At 32.3% G+C, this 16,757-nt stretch overlaps 1 protein-coding gene across 2 annotated transcripts in view; it reads right to left on the minus strand.

Moving 5' to 3' along the window:
• The window catches only part of Nlg3 (Neuroligin 3), a 119,374-nt gene that overhangs the window by 16,112 nt on the left and 86,505 nt on the right, over positions 1-16,757 (minus strand). For both annotated transcript variants that reach the window (XM_026629047.2, XM_026629046.2), the window contains exon 4: positions 12,063-12,260. In XM_026629047.2, the coding sequence (XP_026484832.1) occupies positions 12,063-12,260 (198 nt within the window). The remainder of the gene's footprint in view (positions 1-12,062; positions 12,261-16,757) is intronic.

The raw sequence follows: 16,757 nt of genomic DNA on the forward strand, positions 1-16,757 counted from the left end.
AAATTGGTCCAGTGGTTTAACCGTAAAAGCGTACCAGACAGACAGACAGAAAGATAATATATATGTATATATATAAAACCTTTGCTTTAAAATTGTCCGTCGTATCGACGATAGTTAAGCTTAATGGGGTGCAACCGAACATTAAGTGTCTAGGGCTAAAAGGAATTTTGGAATTTCAATTTCGTTTTGAAATTTCATCCGATTGCGCCTATTGAAGTTTCGCTTCAAAAAGAAGAACTATTTTAAATGGAATCAAGTCTGTATCGTACCAGTCGGACGAGCTAGAGGCAAAACTAAGTTTAAATTAAAATGTTTTACGGTAATTTTGAGTTTCAAAGACTTTGTCCTAACCTCGTTATGTGTACTGAAAGGCTGAGTGCGGTCAGACGAAATGCAACTCCATATCTCATACATCCGTATATATGTCTCTAACTAAAAACTCGAGCTATTTAACTTGGTTTTAACTCATGTCTAAATTTTCTTTGTATACTACTTAGTAATGTCAAATGTCAATATATATGATATCATAGTAATGAAGAACTGATATCTTACAAAATTAATAGACGCAATCCCTCAAATGTAAAATAAAATATAAATACATCTTACAAAAGCAGATAAATTTATATTTTTGTTCAAGATACGTCATGAATGAAAACTATCAGGTGGTACATTTTTTAGATGAATCACCTTTAAATGGGCACGTACAAACACTTGTAATCTAGGATGACAAAAAATATTGTCGTCCTCCATTAGAAATACTACAGAAAAAATAAATAAAACACCTTTTATTTTTATAAGGAAACGTAACGAAAAGGAAACACCTCACGCTCAAAATTATTCCATGCACTAAAACTGTAATGTCACCAACTACAAACGTGTGTGCAATATTTCAGCTCAATCTCTCGGGAAGAACTGTTGTAAAGTTTCATTGCAAAAGTTGACTCACACAGACAGATAGAAGTTAATCAATGAATAATCAGTAAATTTCTTGGAAAAATTTACAGAAAATTTGGAAAAACAACTAGAGATAGAAAATAATTTTATACAATATTTAACTTTTCTCATCTTGTTGTCTCTTGCATTAAATGGCAAAAATACAGTAGGTTCGGGCAAAGGCTGTTTCCGGCAGACCGAGTTAAGATTAATCCTACAAAGTCTATTTTATCATATGGATGTACGATACCTATACACCATAACGGAATCAACTTCATGTAATGTTGTAAATCGCGTAAGTAATTCTGATATAATACCAAAATCGTACAATATATATCATACGAGTTGGATCGCATAAATTCAGTACAAAAATAGTTTCGGCAACAATGCCAACCTTCTCGGATATTATTTAGTATAGTGAGAAACAACAAAAAAAATCGGTATCTCTTTACGAACGCAATCACAAATTTGTTGTTGAGAAAAGATAAAAATGACCAAAAAATATTAAATTCTCATAAACAAGGCGTCGTAAGCAGTACTCGTCGAAAATTTTCAATACAGCATATGTTTCGATTTGAAAACTCATTTCAAGCGAACAAATGGAGTCATCGACGCCTAATAAACTATTTGAATTTTGAATTAGAAAACGAAATGAAATTGTGTATTTATAACGAATTGAATTAATATATCATGTACAAACATTTCGCAATTGTATTGTTCATTTGGCTTACAAAATTTTACAAATTATGTCTCGGGTAAGGTAAACTTGAACCTTATCCAACGATCGTGATCTCCATTTGTCTCTATTTATGTTGATAACTAATTAAATCTTGAAAATTAATGTAGATAATGGCTATGGCGATACCTGAGTTTATTGGATGAAATTATGCGTCATGTATGCTATGTGGGTAAGTAGAGGTTGCAGTAACATTTTTGAATGTACAGGAGCATTTTTATTTTATGCTTACAAAATGATATTTCTCTGAATTTCTCTGATATTCCTCCTCATTATAACGGATTATGGTAAATCTAATAGAAAGCGATCATCGTCACCCAGATATTGGGGCTGTAAGAAATATTAACCATATTTGACATCGCCAATGCGCCAACAACCTTGGGAACTATGATGGTATGTCCACTGTGCATTTGGTACGCTGGTAATTATTCTAGCACCCTTTAAACCAGAACACAACGTTACTGTTTGCTGCTTGGTGAGAATATATGATGAGTGGGTAGTATCTACCTGGTGGGCTTGCGCAACCCAAGAAATCTCAATAGTGCAAAACCGCGCAGGATTTAAATTACAGTTAATATTTTTTTTACCAAATCATGTTTTGGGAAATAACTTTTTTTGCACTAAACAAAAAAGGTTGAAATTTTAATACAAGGTAAGTTATAATTATTTACACCTTCTGTCCAATTTTCAACCATCTAACAATTTTTCTCACATAGTTATAAGCAAAAACGATTTTCACCCTCTCAACCCCCTAGCGTTCACCCCAGAGGGTTGAAAATTTTAATTTGTTATTATTTTAACGTCCCTAACCACATATCAAAAAATCATAATGATACTAATTACTTGACCTTCACGGGCTTCACTGGCCTATAAGGCGAATCCATAATTAGTTAGAATAACCGGACACTATGTCAAATGTCAGCTTGCGTGCTGGACTCATATATTTCACGTCGCTACTAGTCTAGATTATCATCGGTTAACTGCGTGAGTTGACGCCAATGCGTCTTAATTTCAAGAATCATTTACTTTATAATAGGAAAATATTGAAATGGATAAAAATCGCGCTCATACTTTTAAAAGTACCACGTATCATTGGCATCATTGTTTGATTTTATGTGCTTAGAAGTATTACTCAGTGTATATTATTTGCTTTATAGCCTCATTAGTTGTGTGGGTGAAGCTGAAGATTTTGATAAAAATATGCTTTGGGTTAAAATTCCAGACGGTAAAAAGTCATATAGTTTCTTTTGAAAACATACAAGTGCTTTATAATTTGGAAGTTCATAGCGTTACACACCTGCCTGCCTTTCCAAGTATTTGATCTAACAAACTTGTACTAATCCTATGTATCATAGTCCAATGCAATCGACCGAATCCAAATCGATGAGATATCGGTCTTACGTAACATCATAACAGTTCTTAAGTAACATCGTCAATTTCTTAACTCCAGATTCAGAATGGCCCACTCAATATGTAAAATTTAGTTCTACAAGCTATTGGACCAATGAGAGATTTATATTAGGTAGTTTTACTACTTACGTTACCTAGTAGTAACACTTGGGATAGCTGAATTTATTTATGGAGTAATTTCCAGATGTCTCGGAAAGACTGTTGTCCTCATAAACATGGAGCGGTCGAAATCATATCACCGACTAAAATATGCAGTGTTGCGTAAACCGCTTGCATAAATTCTGATATTGCTCCAACATTTGTTTCAGGCTAGATTTCATTATCTCGCGCTATCACGTTATGAATTTGAAATTCAATATACGAAAATTATATAACAAAAATTTTAAATGTTATTAAAAACATTTCAGAATTTTTTTCAAATCTAAATTCATTTCCACACACACCCCTGTATATTATTCTTTGTTCAACTCTGACCTAATTCCACATTCTCAACTCATATCCAACTCTTTACAAAAATGTAATTTACTTTATTCAGAATAACGCTTACATTACAACGATGTGAACTGAGATGCTTAGTAAACGTCTCATTTATTGTTCTCGAAAGCAGGTCCCATATAATGCCCATTGTGCGTTTGGTATACAGTGAGGTATTTGTGAACCAATGGCGATTTAATGTAATTATAGTTTGGGATGACTGCTTATTTTAATGAATGAATATGTCTCCTTCATTTTGTATGCCATACAATTTTATTAACAAAACTTATGAACGTATGTATTTAGTCTTGTGTATGATCATTTAGATCTTTAATAACGAGTATCATTGATATTATTAAATTATTGATATGAGAATATTAAAGATCGAAATCGTTTCTGATTTAGCATCTTTGATCGGGAAATCATAATTAGTAATCGGTTTATCGTAGATTGAAGACGTGACTTGACTATACTTGAAGAGGTTCTGTTTTGAGAGCTTTAACGTAATCAGACAATGATTCAATACGTAATTTTTTAAATGATTAGATAACGCAACAATTATATTCGTAATCATAATAAATGTATTATACTAGAATAATTCGAAAGACATGTCTGTGTATAATGGCAATTGTTTAAATTCAATAGAAGTTGATGTGCGACGCCATCTAGTGGTGAGTTACTACAAAGTATAAAGATTAAAAACCTTCTTGAGGAATTACATACGTTTATCAACTTTTGTGATTGGTCAAATTGTATCAAATTATATTAATCTCTAATAGAAATACGAACATCAATTTATGATTTTCTTTTATAGGCGGACTGTAAGTAATATAAATCATTCTTCATATATGCTAAATATTAAGCTTAGGTACTAAGACGTTATATCCCCAGTAGTTACGCTGACTTACTTAACCTTCAAACTAAAACACAACGATAATAAGTATTGCTGTTTGGCGGTAGAATTTATAATGAGTGAGTCATACATGGGCTCGCAGAAAGTCCTACCACCGAGTATTTTATACCTACATATGATTGCAAAGAAATTGAACAAACATTGCAATCAAGATAATAATGGGAGCTGATTATTATTGAATCGAATGCTTTTATAACAGGTTAATAAAAGAGAGAAAGATAATTATAAGGGTTGCGCGTTATTGGGATAAATGTTGTGTTGAATTTCTGTAATTATCATCCTTTTCACTTTATTCAGAGTATCGTCGACAAATATTTTAACATTAAAACATAATCAGGATTGTAATTAATAACATATTTGTTTTTATATTCAAAAATATATCAAATAGAGAACCGATATATAATAAGATTTTCCTTTTCAATACAACTTCCTTTTAAAGTACTAAACTTGTAATTAAAAAAGTGAGGCAGACCATTAGAACTGTAAGAAATATTGATGATCACTTATATCGCCGATATGCCAGTGATGTTTGGAACTGAGATGTTAGTTTCTTTGTGCCTGTGATACTGGCTCAATCGTCTTTCAAACTGCATCACAATAATAATTGCTGTTATGTGATAGAATATATTATGAGTGCGAGATAGTAGACTTTTACAAAGTATAACCACCAATGTAAAGTAGTAATCATTAAATTCATCAAAAAAACAAAAAAATAGTAATCTTGTATCCTCATTCCAGCTTTGGAGAGAATGTTTTAACTGATAAACTAAATTAAAATAATCAAAATCAGTACACATTTAAGAAATAATTCAGCTGTGCCTTGATCGCTGACGTTTAATATTGTGTAACAAAGAAAACCAGTTGAAACTAGATTTGAGTCAGATAATCACAATAACTATTTCGGGCATACAATTTGAATGTAAAAATCTAAAATGGTTACAGAGAGCAAAAATATTTGATAAAACGTTTTTAAAAGTAGGTCGGCAATGTTAAAACGAAATAGCTTTTTCTAGTACAATATTTCTTTAGGACTTGGGTTCTTGAGTATTCATAAAAGTTAATTTAGGTCTAGAGAGCTTAGCTTGGATCTTAAAATAGTAGACTAAGCTAAAAACAACTGTGTAATTTGTGTTTCGTTCCAAATTTTAACATTTATTTAGCTCCGTGTTTCGCTTTGTTCCATATTTATTATCTTTTATATTAATGAAGTTAATCTTAGTTAGAGTTTCATATTTAAACTTAAATGTGAAATATTAATGACAATATGTGGCCACTGGGGCACTGAGCCAGTAACTGTGCTGGAACAAGTCTTAAGCGAAGATGGTGGGCTCCAGCCTGGGTAAGCATCTACATTTCAGATGCATCTGTGTTTATAATTATTGCTGAGCGTTGAAGGAAAACTATTATATTATATTTGACAAAATTCGTCCATATGTGAATCTGCATTGGAACAGCGTACTGGAAGTTGGCTCCAAATTTTTATCCCAAGACATGTGCTCGAAATTCAAAATGAAATGATGTTATTTCAATATGGTAGATTTAGCCCCATTTACAGTAATAGCTTTGAGAAATGTGGACGAAGTGAACTCAGCGGGATTATTTTTTATAGTAAATTGATTGTTGTCGAAGCACTTCTAAGATTAATTTTATTAATATTGGAAATCCAGAGCTCGCGATGCTCTGAGTAGACAGAAATATACGTGACTGTTTTGCGAGCGCTAGAATTATCTATATTTGTTTGAAAATTGTGCAACAAATAAAACATCAGTATTCTCAATATTACATAATCTATGTATAAAGACCGTCCGCCGCGATAAAAAACTTACACGGCTTCATCCCTTTCCCTTTGAGGATAAAGTTTGGAACTAACTCCACGCACTGCTCTAATGTGACTTGATAGATACTCAGGATATATTTCTTTACCGCCGCAAGAGATGAATTTTAAACACAAATTAAGCACATTAAAATGTCCGGGTTTAATCTCAAAATCTGGTTAAGCTTTACGTATCTAAGCACTAGTCCATCGTGAGTCTGTAGTAAATGGTTTCATAAATACTATATTCTCCTATTTCACAAATACCAACACCCAACCATTGGCTCGTATTCTTCGAGTATGAAAACCAAGATATCGTTTCCAAGAACAAGAAAATCTTTCAGAGTTAGGCCCGGTTTTCGAGGTAAACTTTCTATTCATGTTGATGCAGTCCACGATCACGAGTGCATTTTTATACAACTTAAAGAAAATATAATTTTATATTCCCTTATTTACTTGTAAAAATGTAAAACAACTGTCAAAATAATTTTATGAAAGAATTTATTGAGAATTTTAAATAATTCTAAACACCGTCGACCTTCCTTTGTTTTTAACCATCATTGACGCTTCAATAAATTCAATCAAATGAACATGAAAACTATCTTAAAGCTAAAATACTGTAGGAAATGATGAGAAAATGTCTGTATCTTTTTTTTAAATATCTTAGGCAAGCTAATAAGGAAATGATAAGTCACCTTCACCTAAAGGTATTGTAAGTTTAAATTAGTTTCATTGATACAGACAAACCCTACATTCAATGGGTAGCAAAGAAAACTAACTCTTTGATGTCAGGATGGCCATTTTCAAAGAAGAAAAGCCAACTGCGCAGGGCCGATTATAGCGTGTGTAGGTAAATTAATATACACATTACAATCTATAAGCCCTCATTAGTAAGCATTTCTTATAACGCCAATGCTCCACCAATACTGGTAATTAAGGTGACATATCCCTTGTTCCTGTAGTCACACGCCGGAACACAACAATACTTTTATTGGCCCACTCATCTTTTAAACCGAAACACGACAATATTAAGATTGGCTGTAGCGGTTCAATGTGGCTAGCATAGCCCTGCTATAAAGGATTGCGAGCCAGAAAAACTCTATTTTTTTTTATTTATCTTGAACTCGGGACCTCGAAACCTAGCAGGATTATAAGCCAACCACTAGACTAACGAGGCATAGCTCTTTAAATTAGCACGATGTTAATAATGATGGCATTAGTATTGTTCACAAATCATTGTCTAGCTTTTGTAAAGAATTGTCATTCAGTGCTCTTTTATAATGAATTAATGTTGTGTTTTGTTTCGTTTCGCATTGAAAATTAAAACTTATACTGTCATATTATGTTCTTGTGGGTAATTATTTTAATTATTATATGTTTTCAGAGACCCAAGCTGTAGCTGTCATTTTAGTTTAACATTTGTAATTGAATATACTCTTACTTGTAATTTAATGTACTTTGATTGTAACCAGATTGTAAAAATTACCATACGGTTTCACTAACTTCATTTAAAATGCAAATGTCCGATTGATGGACTTAAGGCTTTTCTTTTGTGAATATTTGGAACTTATTATACCACGCTACCTTGAGGTTGCCTTCCGACAGATTTCCTCACGATGCTTTCCTTTCGTGCCGAGCAAAAGATGAAACACAAATGATAATTAAACACATAAATATTTAGAGGCGTGGGTTTGAACACTGAATTTTCAGTATATTTATACTTAGTATAATAAGGTTCAGGATTACTTGCGAATTAATATCTTTGATAAGTATGCAAACTTTTTAGGTTAAGCTAAATGAAAACGTCAAGACTTTCTATTGATCATAAAAAAAAACAAAACAAAATTTAAAAATATACCTTCAGCAAAAGATAAAATTATAGCAGGGAAAATATATGCATAGTTTCAAAATGCTTTATTACTCAATGCTATTAGAGTAAAGTTTAAAATTATTCTTTTTGTTATTTTAAATTTACGATTTAAATTATTGTTATCGATGGTTTCGTAACCATAATATGGATACTTCGTCCGAACAAGTCACTCAAATTATGGCATTGATACGGGAAGGTTTTGACAACGAACGATTGAAATTTAAATATTAATTCATTCTACGGTTTCTAGAGCATGCCGAAGGTTTGTAAAGTCAGGTTCTTACAAAAGGAGAACTAATATATATGAACTTGTTTTATATAAGTATATTTAGTTTTAATTAAGAGAACAATTGCTATAATATCTAAAAAATATATATTTTCAAATTTTCTTAAGAGTTCCTTTTTTGAAGTCGAAAATCCGTGAATCTTCACTTCGCTTTAGGAATTGTTTGCATTTGTTGTTTCTACCAAGAATTAGATCGATAGATTGAAATATTAAGTAGATATTATTTCTTGAGCTAAATTCTTGGTATTACGAAGTCAATATTTCCATCATAGAAATTTTAAAAAACCAAAGATACAATTAGAGTTTACATGAAAATAAACACTTAGAACTGTTGAAAATTTTTCTGCAACCTCGATCTTTCGAATTGAGCCACCTAACCTCGATGGCATAAATGAAACCATCGATGAAATATTTAAATGTAAAAATATGTTCTTTCATATCGAATTTATTGCAAATTTCTTTTGAACAATACATTACTATGAATCTCATTAAAATATCTATTAATATTGACTTATAGTTCCAAAGAGATTGTCACCGACGTAATACCCTTACCCGCCCAAATTTTAGACCCTTTAAATCCTTTTAACACTTAAATACGCTTTCATTTATTTTCGAATTGACATTTTATATAAAATTTTATTAGGTATATAGCAAATTTCATTGATAATTTTGCTTCAGTTTTATTTTCACAATTTGAATCATAATTCCTTGAGCAAGGTGTTCGCCTTCATTGTAAAATTCCTCAAATACCTTTAGCTCTTCATAAATAATAATGTATATTTCGTATATATATTTTTTTTATAAAATGGCTTTAATAAAATAAGTACTAATTTAGTAATAATTTACGCAATTCCAAATAATATGAATGATAAAAAAAGCATGGACATTGTATTCGTTGATTTCTATACAGTGTGTAAATGTAATAAATTTTTTAGTTTTCTAAGCTAGTTGATCTACTAATTAAAAATGCTCAAATTATTTGATTCTAATCTCGAAAATCAATTAGTTCATAACTTTATTTGCAGATCCCAACCCAGATATACTCTGTATTCTGTACCCATTTTAAAAGCTATATCTGACATTGTTGTAACATATTTTTTACTTTAATAGCTATTTTAAGATATGACTATGAACCCAGGTCATTGACCTCTAACAAAATGGAATATTAAAAATTACAATGAGAAATATTAATAGAACACGGAAATTATAATTATAAGATAATAAGTTAAATATACACACTCAGAATGATATTGATGACCTTGAACTGTTATAAATATCAAGAAACAGTACAAACTAATAAGATTCTGTGTCAATACAAACATCTTAAGAGAAAATATCCCTTGAATATCCAAACAAAGGGATAGTATCCATAACCATCCATATTTACGAGAGATATAATGCTATTTACAAACACCAACTTGAACAAGCTAATATTGTGAAGTCAGTGTACATAGGACTGTTAACCTACGTACATATACGACAAAAGTAGAGTTCGTAACAGCACCCTCGGAGTTGCCATGAAAGCAGTCGCGTCAGAACATTTGGGGAAGAGAATTAAATGCCTAAATCTCTGTTTACTGTATGGCGGTCGGGGCTTCGTTTTATCTGTTATATTCAAATGGGTTGTAGAACCTCGCACGATTTAGCTATCTGTGAAATGTTTTTGTATTCAATTTTCGTTTTCATTAGGGTTTTTTACGCTTTGTTTACAGATTTTTTTTTATTAAATTGTTATATATTTGTTCCTATGTTTACATTTACCGTCAAAGAGAAATACTTAGTAATCTGTTCCAGTTTTAATGGTGAGTGTACTAGTGTAACTACAGGCACGAGGGACATATTATCCTAGTTTCCAAGTTTGGCGATGCATTGACAACGTAAGGGATGGTTGATATTTAGCTAATTTATGTCGATGATTGTGACCACTTACTGTCAGGTGGCCCATTTACCCGTCTACGTATTATATATAAAAACTCGACCAAATAAACTAAACGAGATAGAAATTTACAATTCTGTCACACGTGTTTTCACCATCACGGATTGGAATAGAGTGAGAATAAGCTCTAAAATTTTCCCTCAATAGAAGAGAGAGAAGTCAATTATTTCTTATTGTCTTACTTACATACCAACGTCAATGATATTAGCAGAAGCACTATGAAATAGACGATCAGCTTACCATCCAATGACCTATCTATCAATGCACCAACAAATTCAGAGTGAAAATATAAAAATCAACCATACGTATTTAATTACGGATGCACTGTAATTCTGAAAATTTTATTAAATTTAACAAAATCCATTAACACATCGCATTACATACAACAGCAGCTATTAAACAGTAATGTCCGCGTGTATGGACCGACAATTCAACGCAGAGAGCGTTAAATGCTCTACAACGACGACTACATAAAAATAAAATTATGTATTAGTATTACAGATATTAATTGGGACTTCCGTATCATTCTCGCCAGCTTATAAAACAAACAGACTCCAAAATCCTGGATTCAAACTGCAGGTCAGATCAATTTCAAGTCACAAAAGTTATGAGGATTTTCTGCTGAGATATTCACATCAAGAGACTGGATTTTGTAAGTCGCCAATTTTTACGATGCCACGCTTAATTCTCTTAAGTGTGACATCGTAAACAAAATCATAAAAAAAGTACACAAAATCGGTAATGCACTTGATATTTCACTCGTCATATCCAATTTTAAGAGTAAGGCATTAAAAAGCGCTTTTATAAATTGGGAACACATTTTTGTAATATAATATCACATATGCAGTTGGGACATTTCCGGTGAGATTTTCTGCTGTGGCCGAAATCGGTCAATTGGATATTATCACAATTGAAAATATCCGAGAATGGACGGGACTTGCGAGTGCTGTCGATCTCTTTCGCCTCGCGAAGAACAAGAAGGAGTATTCAAAGCTGACTGCCAACCTTCGCTAGCCGGAGTGGCACTCAAAGAAGAAGAAGAAGACAATTGAAAGGGCTAATAAGATAAATATTATACAATGGACCCAGTGCGTGCTAATATTTATGCAGAGGGTCGTGGAAATTTGTACGACCGAATTTTCTGTTACAATTAAGCTTATTAACCAGGCTTAAAAGTGCCAAGTTATTATACTTAAGAATTTTAATGTATGTGTTTAATGTAATGCGACAAAATGCTTGAACAATATCTACGAGAAAAACTGTCTTGTAAATATTGAATCAGACCAAAACAAATCCAATAACGAACCTTTATAATTGTTTCTTCGGTATATAAAAAGCATAATTACGTTACCATTAAATTCCGTTTAAATAATTAATTTACGCTGGCTTTCAATAAACGTTTTATTTTTAATCTAAAGTGTCTTTTTTATGGCATTGGTTGGCGGACGAGCATATGGGCCACCTGATAAGTGGTCACCACCGTCCATAGACAAAGGCGCTGTAAGAAATATTAACCATTCCTTACATCACCTATGCGCCACCAACCTTGGGAACTAAGATGTTATGCCTTGTGCCTGTGATTACACTGGCTCACTCACCATTCTAATCGGAACATAACAATACAGAGAACTGTTATTTGGCGGTAGAATATCTATAATTTATTAATATGTATAATGTTAAGTGATAAATACCTTCTGGTACAGCAAGCGAAGTGAGCAGGAAGTGAACGCAAGCGGCACCAGTCCCATGTCCCATAAGCGTCACATTGGTTGGATCACCACCAAACACCGCCACGTTCTCTTTGATCCAGTGCAGTGCTGCGATCTGATCCATTAGACCGTAGTTTGCTGGCGATCGTGGGAAGTCGTCAGATCGAGGATTCAGGAAACCTGCAAATAATTAAAAGATTAGTTGACTGCACACCTTGGGCCGGTTTCTTTCGCCGGTTCTTCTCTAGTCCGAGGTGCTAAATTCCGAACCGGTGGAAGATTTTTGACAATCAATAAGCAAGTGTAAACACTTCTGTATTGAATAAAGATTTTTGACTTTGACTTTGACTATAGTGTACGTAGAATATCCTTGTTGATCGAAATACTGCTTGTAGCAAAGATTATGGAGAAAAATTTAGTTTTAAATAAACATTGAACCTATTTAGGAATTAAATAATATATTTTTTTTTTTTTTAAAGGAATTCGTTACTGGATTTTTTTCCAGTTCATTTGAGTTATTCATGGATTTAAAACAGCGCCAAAATTCTGTGTTGTCTGATCAAATTCTGTCATCCAAATTAATATTAAATATTACTTAACCGATTGTCATGATATATTTGTACACAGTAGAATATGTAGATTCGAAGACTTAGGGAAATGGTTACTAAATAAATATAAAATTAAATTATCATTGAATTGTTGATAAATTTTCTTCCCAAGACATGTCAAAGAAAAATATTTCTGTTAGTAAGTAAATTCAATTATACATATTTTTCTGTTTTTTTATACCTGTCTGAGATGATCATGAATATAGAATTTAAATGAAGGAGTCTAGATTCCTCTTTTTAAGTTTTAATTTTACCGGCACTAGCAATTAGCATTACATTTTTATAGTATTTAAGTTTGCATAGAATATGTCAATGAACAAAAATAATAAAATTAGAAGGAAAGTGTAAATCGATTGGGCAGTTTGTGATACGATTTTATTTGAAGTTATTAACAACTAACCCAAATTCTGCCTGCATAATGCCTATCAATATTAGCATAGATATGGTCCATTTAACATACTAATGTATCTTAAACTGTGTTTGCAAGACTAGAAAATTTAGAACATTTGTTTTGTTAATACGTTTTAATGATAACATCTTATATAATTACTTAAAGTTGAGGACAAAAATTGTAACAGATGTCTTGAATCGTGTTTTCGTTTCGGTCGGTTACATCACAGGAACGTAACAAAGTACACATGTGTTACGCTGGGTGTAATCTTGTTCAAAACAGAACTGAGCGACTTTCTAAATATTGGAAAACAGTTACAGAGACAAAGATCTAAAACAAAATATACTTTTTTCAAATAGGATCTTACGAGTGCTCTTGTTTTTTTTTTTTCGATTCGCTGGATTACATAAAATACTAACGATTTGAAATGCACATTCTGCCGTGAAGAATTTTCTCAATGGTATAACTTTGTAAAATACCACAAATTCATCATATATTCTAACACCAAGTAGCAATAATATTGTTGTGTTCCGGTTTGAAGGGTGAGTTAGCTTAATTACGGTCTTAAGAGACTTAGAATCTCAGTTCGAGTTTTGGGGTGAAATAAAGAATGGTAAGATTTATTACGGTGCCAATGTCTCTGAACGGTGGTGACCATTTTCTAACACATAGTCCATTTGCCCCTCTGTCTACCTACAATATAAAAACTATAAAAAAGGCAGAAAAACCTCAGTAGTTACTCTTTTTCATCTAACCTTCATGTTATCATCATTATTACATACTATAAAACAAAGTCGCTTACCGCTGTCTGTCCGTATGTATGCTTATATTTTTAAAATAACACAACGGATTTTTATGCGATTTTTTTAATAGACAGATTGATTAAAGAGGAAGGTTTGTTTAATAGATGTTAAATAAATTGTACATTGAATATAGATCAATATGGCCCTTTACAGCATGCAATTTATATTAATATTTTCGAAAATATTACAGATTTAAAACGCAGGGTCATAGCGGCTTCTATTGTCTAACGACTGAACTGAAAACTGTGAACGTTGTAAGACATTCTGTAGTATATTTAGTGGCAGCATTGCACCCGTGCGAAGCCGGGGCGGGTCGCTAGTAATAAATATATGATTCGATTTTTATGCAGCGTGTAAGAAAATCATCGAATACCAATTTCAAACAATACGCTTCATACCGCTTATGAGCTGAGCCGAGATGGCCCAGTGGTTAGAACGCGTGCATCTTAACCGATGATTTCGGGTTCAAACCCAGACAGGCACCACTGAATTTTCATGTGCTTAATTTGTGTTTATAATTCATCTCGTGCTCGGCGGTGAAGGAAAACATCGTGAGGAAACCTGCATGTATCTAATTTCAACGAAATTCTGCCACATGTGTATTCCGCCAACCCGCATTGGAGCAGCGTGGTGGAATATGCTCCAATCCTTCTCCTCAAAGGGAGAGGAGGCCTTTAGCCCAGCAGTGGGACATTTACAGGCTGCTAATGCTAATGCTAAAAGCCTCATACATATTAATTCACGCTGAGATATTGGATTATACTCAGCGGAAAAGCGCCTCAACAATTAGTTTTCTCTTGTAACAATTCTATTTATAAAGCAATATTATTATATTTATTTCATTTGAAACTGTTTTTCATTAAGTATTCATTATGTTCTTAACAGCTTCGGTTTTTGTTTGTCTCGAGCTGTCAGTGATTTATTTAGGGGATTTATTTCCAAGTATTTTTTAGAAATTATGTTTTTTAACTCGTGTTTACCTGACACTTAGTCCATCTCTAAAACGATGAAGCTGCGGGCGGAAACTATAGTTTACTTTATTTATTTGTTTCCTTTATCTAGTTTACTTTATTAATATTACTATTCCGTTAATCGAACACAATTTAATTTATTTATCAAACAAATTAGTTCAACAACGAGAAAGAATACTCATAATTGTTTCCTGTATTTTACGTATTTCTTTTCCTAAATGCTACAAATTAATAATCCTCTAAAGCGAAGAACAATTTATTTATCGAAATTAAATATATTATAAAAACCCGATTTTACTCTCAAAAATTCACATCACTCAGAATATTTATTAAATGTTGAGCCTAAAAATCCTATCTACCTATTTCATCTTTTAAAATGTTATTCTAAAGATAAAAAATGTAATGATTAAAGCGTTGTAAGCGTGAGTAAACACATTGGTTATTTGAAATTAAAATATTCATAGCCTAAAAAATATTAAGTTTGGATAAGGAAATGGTCTTATAAAACAGTCTAGGAATATCGAAAAAGCGAACCGAAAACGAACTCAATATGATCGATCAATCGAATATTTAAATACGAAATATAAGTCTTAATAATCGTAAAAAATCTACCACCGATTTGTGGAATAACTCAGAGCCGATATGTGCGTGTGAAAAACAAACAGAAATATCTTATAGAAAATAACCAAATATAACAATTTATTTGAAATGCGTCTCAAAAATTGGCGCTTGCTAATTAGCCGCACTTTGTGAGTTATATTGATCAATTTCGTAATTTAAAATTATTGATATATACATATATATGTTCTGAACGTGTGTGTATGTAACACACTGAACTCCTAAACAGTTGTTTGTCAATGACAGTTTTTGGTTCATTTGATTTGTTTTGATTTGAAATTTGAAACGGGAGGTGTCGCTGCGATGGAAAACTAAATAAAATTCTCATTTCGGCCGGACGAAGACGGGAAGGGCAGCTATTTAACATATAAGTTTCCGGTATGCGTATGTTGTCTTAAGCGGCTTTAAGTATTACCTAGATGGTTCTAGAAACAGCTGTTTGCTGTATGAAAAAATATATAATGCTTCATTTTTGGCTAATCATTACATCTCTCTATATAATTAGATTTTTTTTCATTCGTGGTCTATCATTGGCCGATAACATCTTTGAAAAAAAACCCTAAGAGGTCAAGATGCGCAGCTGGTACAACAATAAAAATATTTACATTGGGAGTGTAGACGGTAATCGGAGGTGTTTAAAACAATACACTATTTCCACAACTTCGTTCAAGGATTAGAGGAACTTATGCTACTTCGGTAAAATTTAGCCATGTACGAAGCTATCCTAATTACACAAAGATCAGCGAGAGACTTAGAGATACGAAAGGAGGACAAACAAACAACAAAGTCACATACACTGTATATATACATAGTAGAATAATCAAGTGTATTGTTGATAGTGGCTAGCTTATTAATTTCCAGATCCCGAAGTCCTGGCTTCGAAGCCCAAAAATAATATAACTCTGACGTCAATTCCGAAACCAACATGTTACATTCAAATGAACACAACAAGACATTTTTGAATCGTCGATAGTACATCACGCATCTTGAAGCTTCCAGCGAGAAGAAACAGCAAGAAACTAACATAGTAAGGTGTAAAACTAACCAGATTTACAACGAGGTTAGTATCAATAAGTTAGTTCTTGATCAGTCCTGCGTTGGAAATCGAGCTTAAATCCAAGCATCTCTATCCAAAAAGTATTATTTTAATGAGTAATAAGATTTATTGATTGAGTGTGTTTTATAAATTATCCCCTATATCTTATTATATAATATATATAACATTGACAATTTATATAGTACATAAATTTCAATATAGATTTTGTCTTTTGATTAATCTTTTACAT

This window comes from Vanessa tameamea, chromosome 5, assembly GCF_037043105.1.
Source record: "Vanessa tameamea isolate UH-Manoa-2023 chromosome 5, ilVanTame1 primary haplotype, whole genome shotgun sequence".
In the NCBI taxonomy this organism is placed as follows: domain Eukaryota; kingdom Metazoa; phylum Arthropoda; class Insecta; order Lepidoptera; family Nymphalidae; genus Vanessa; species Vanessa tameamea.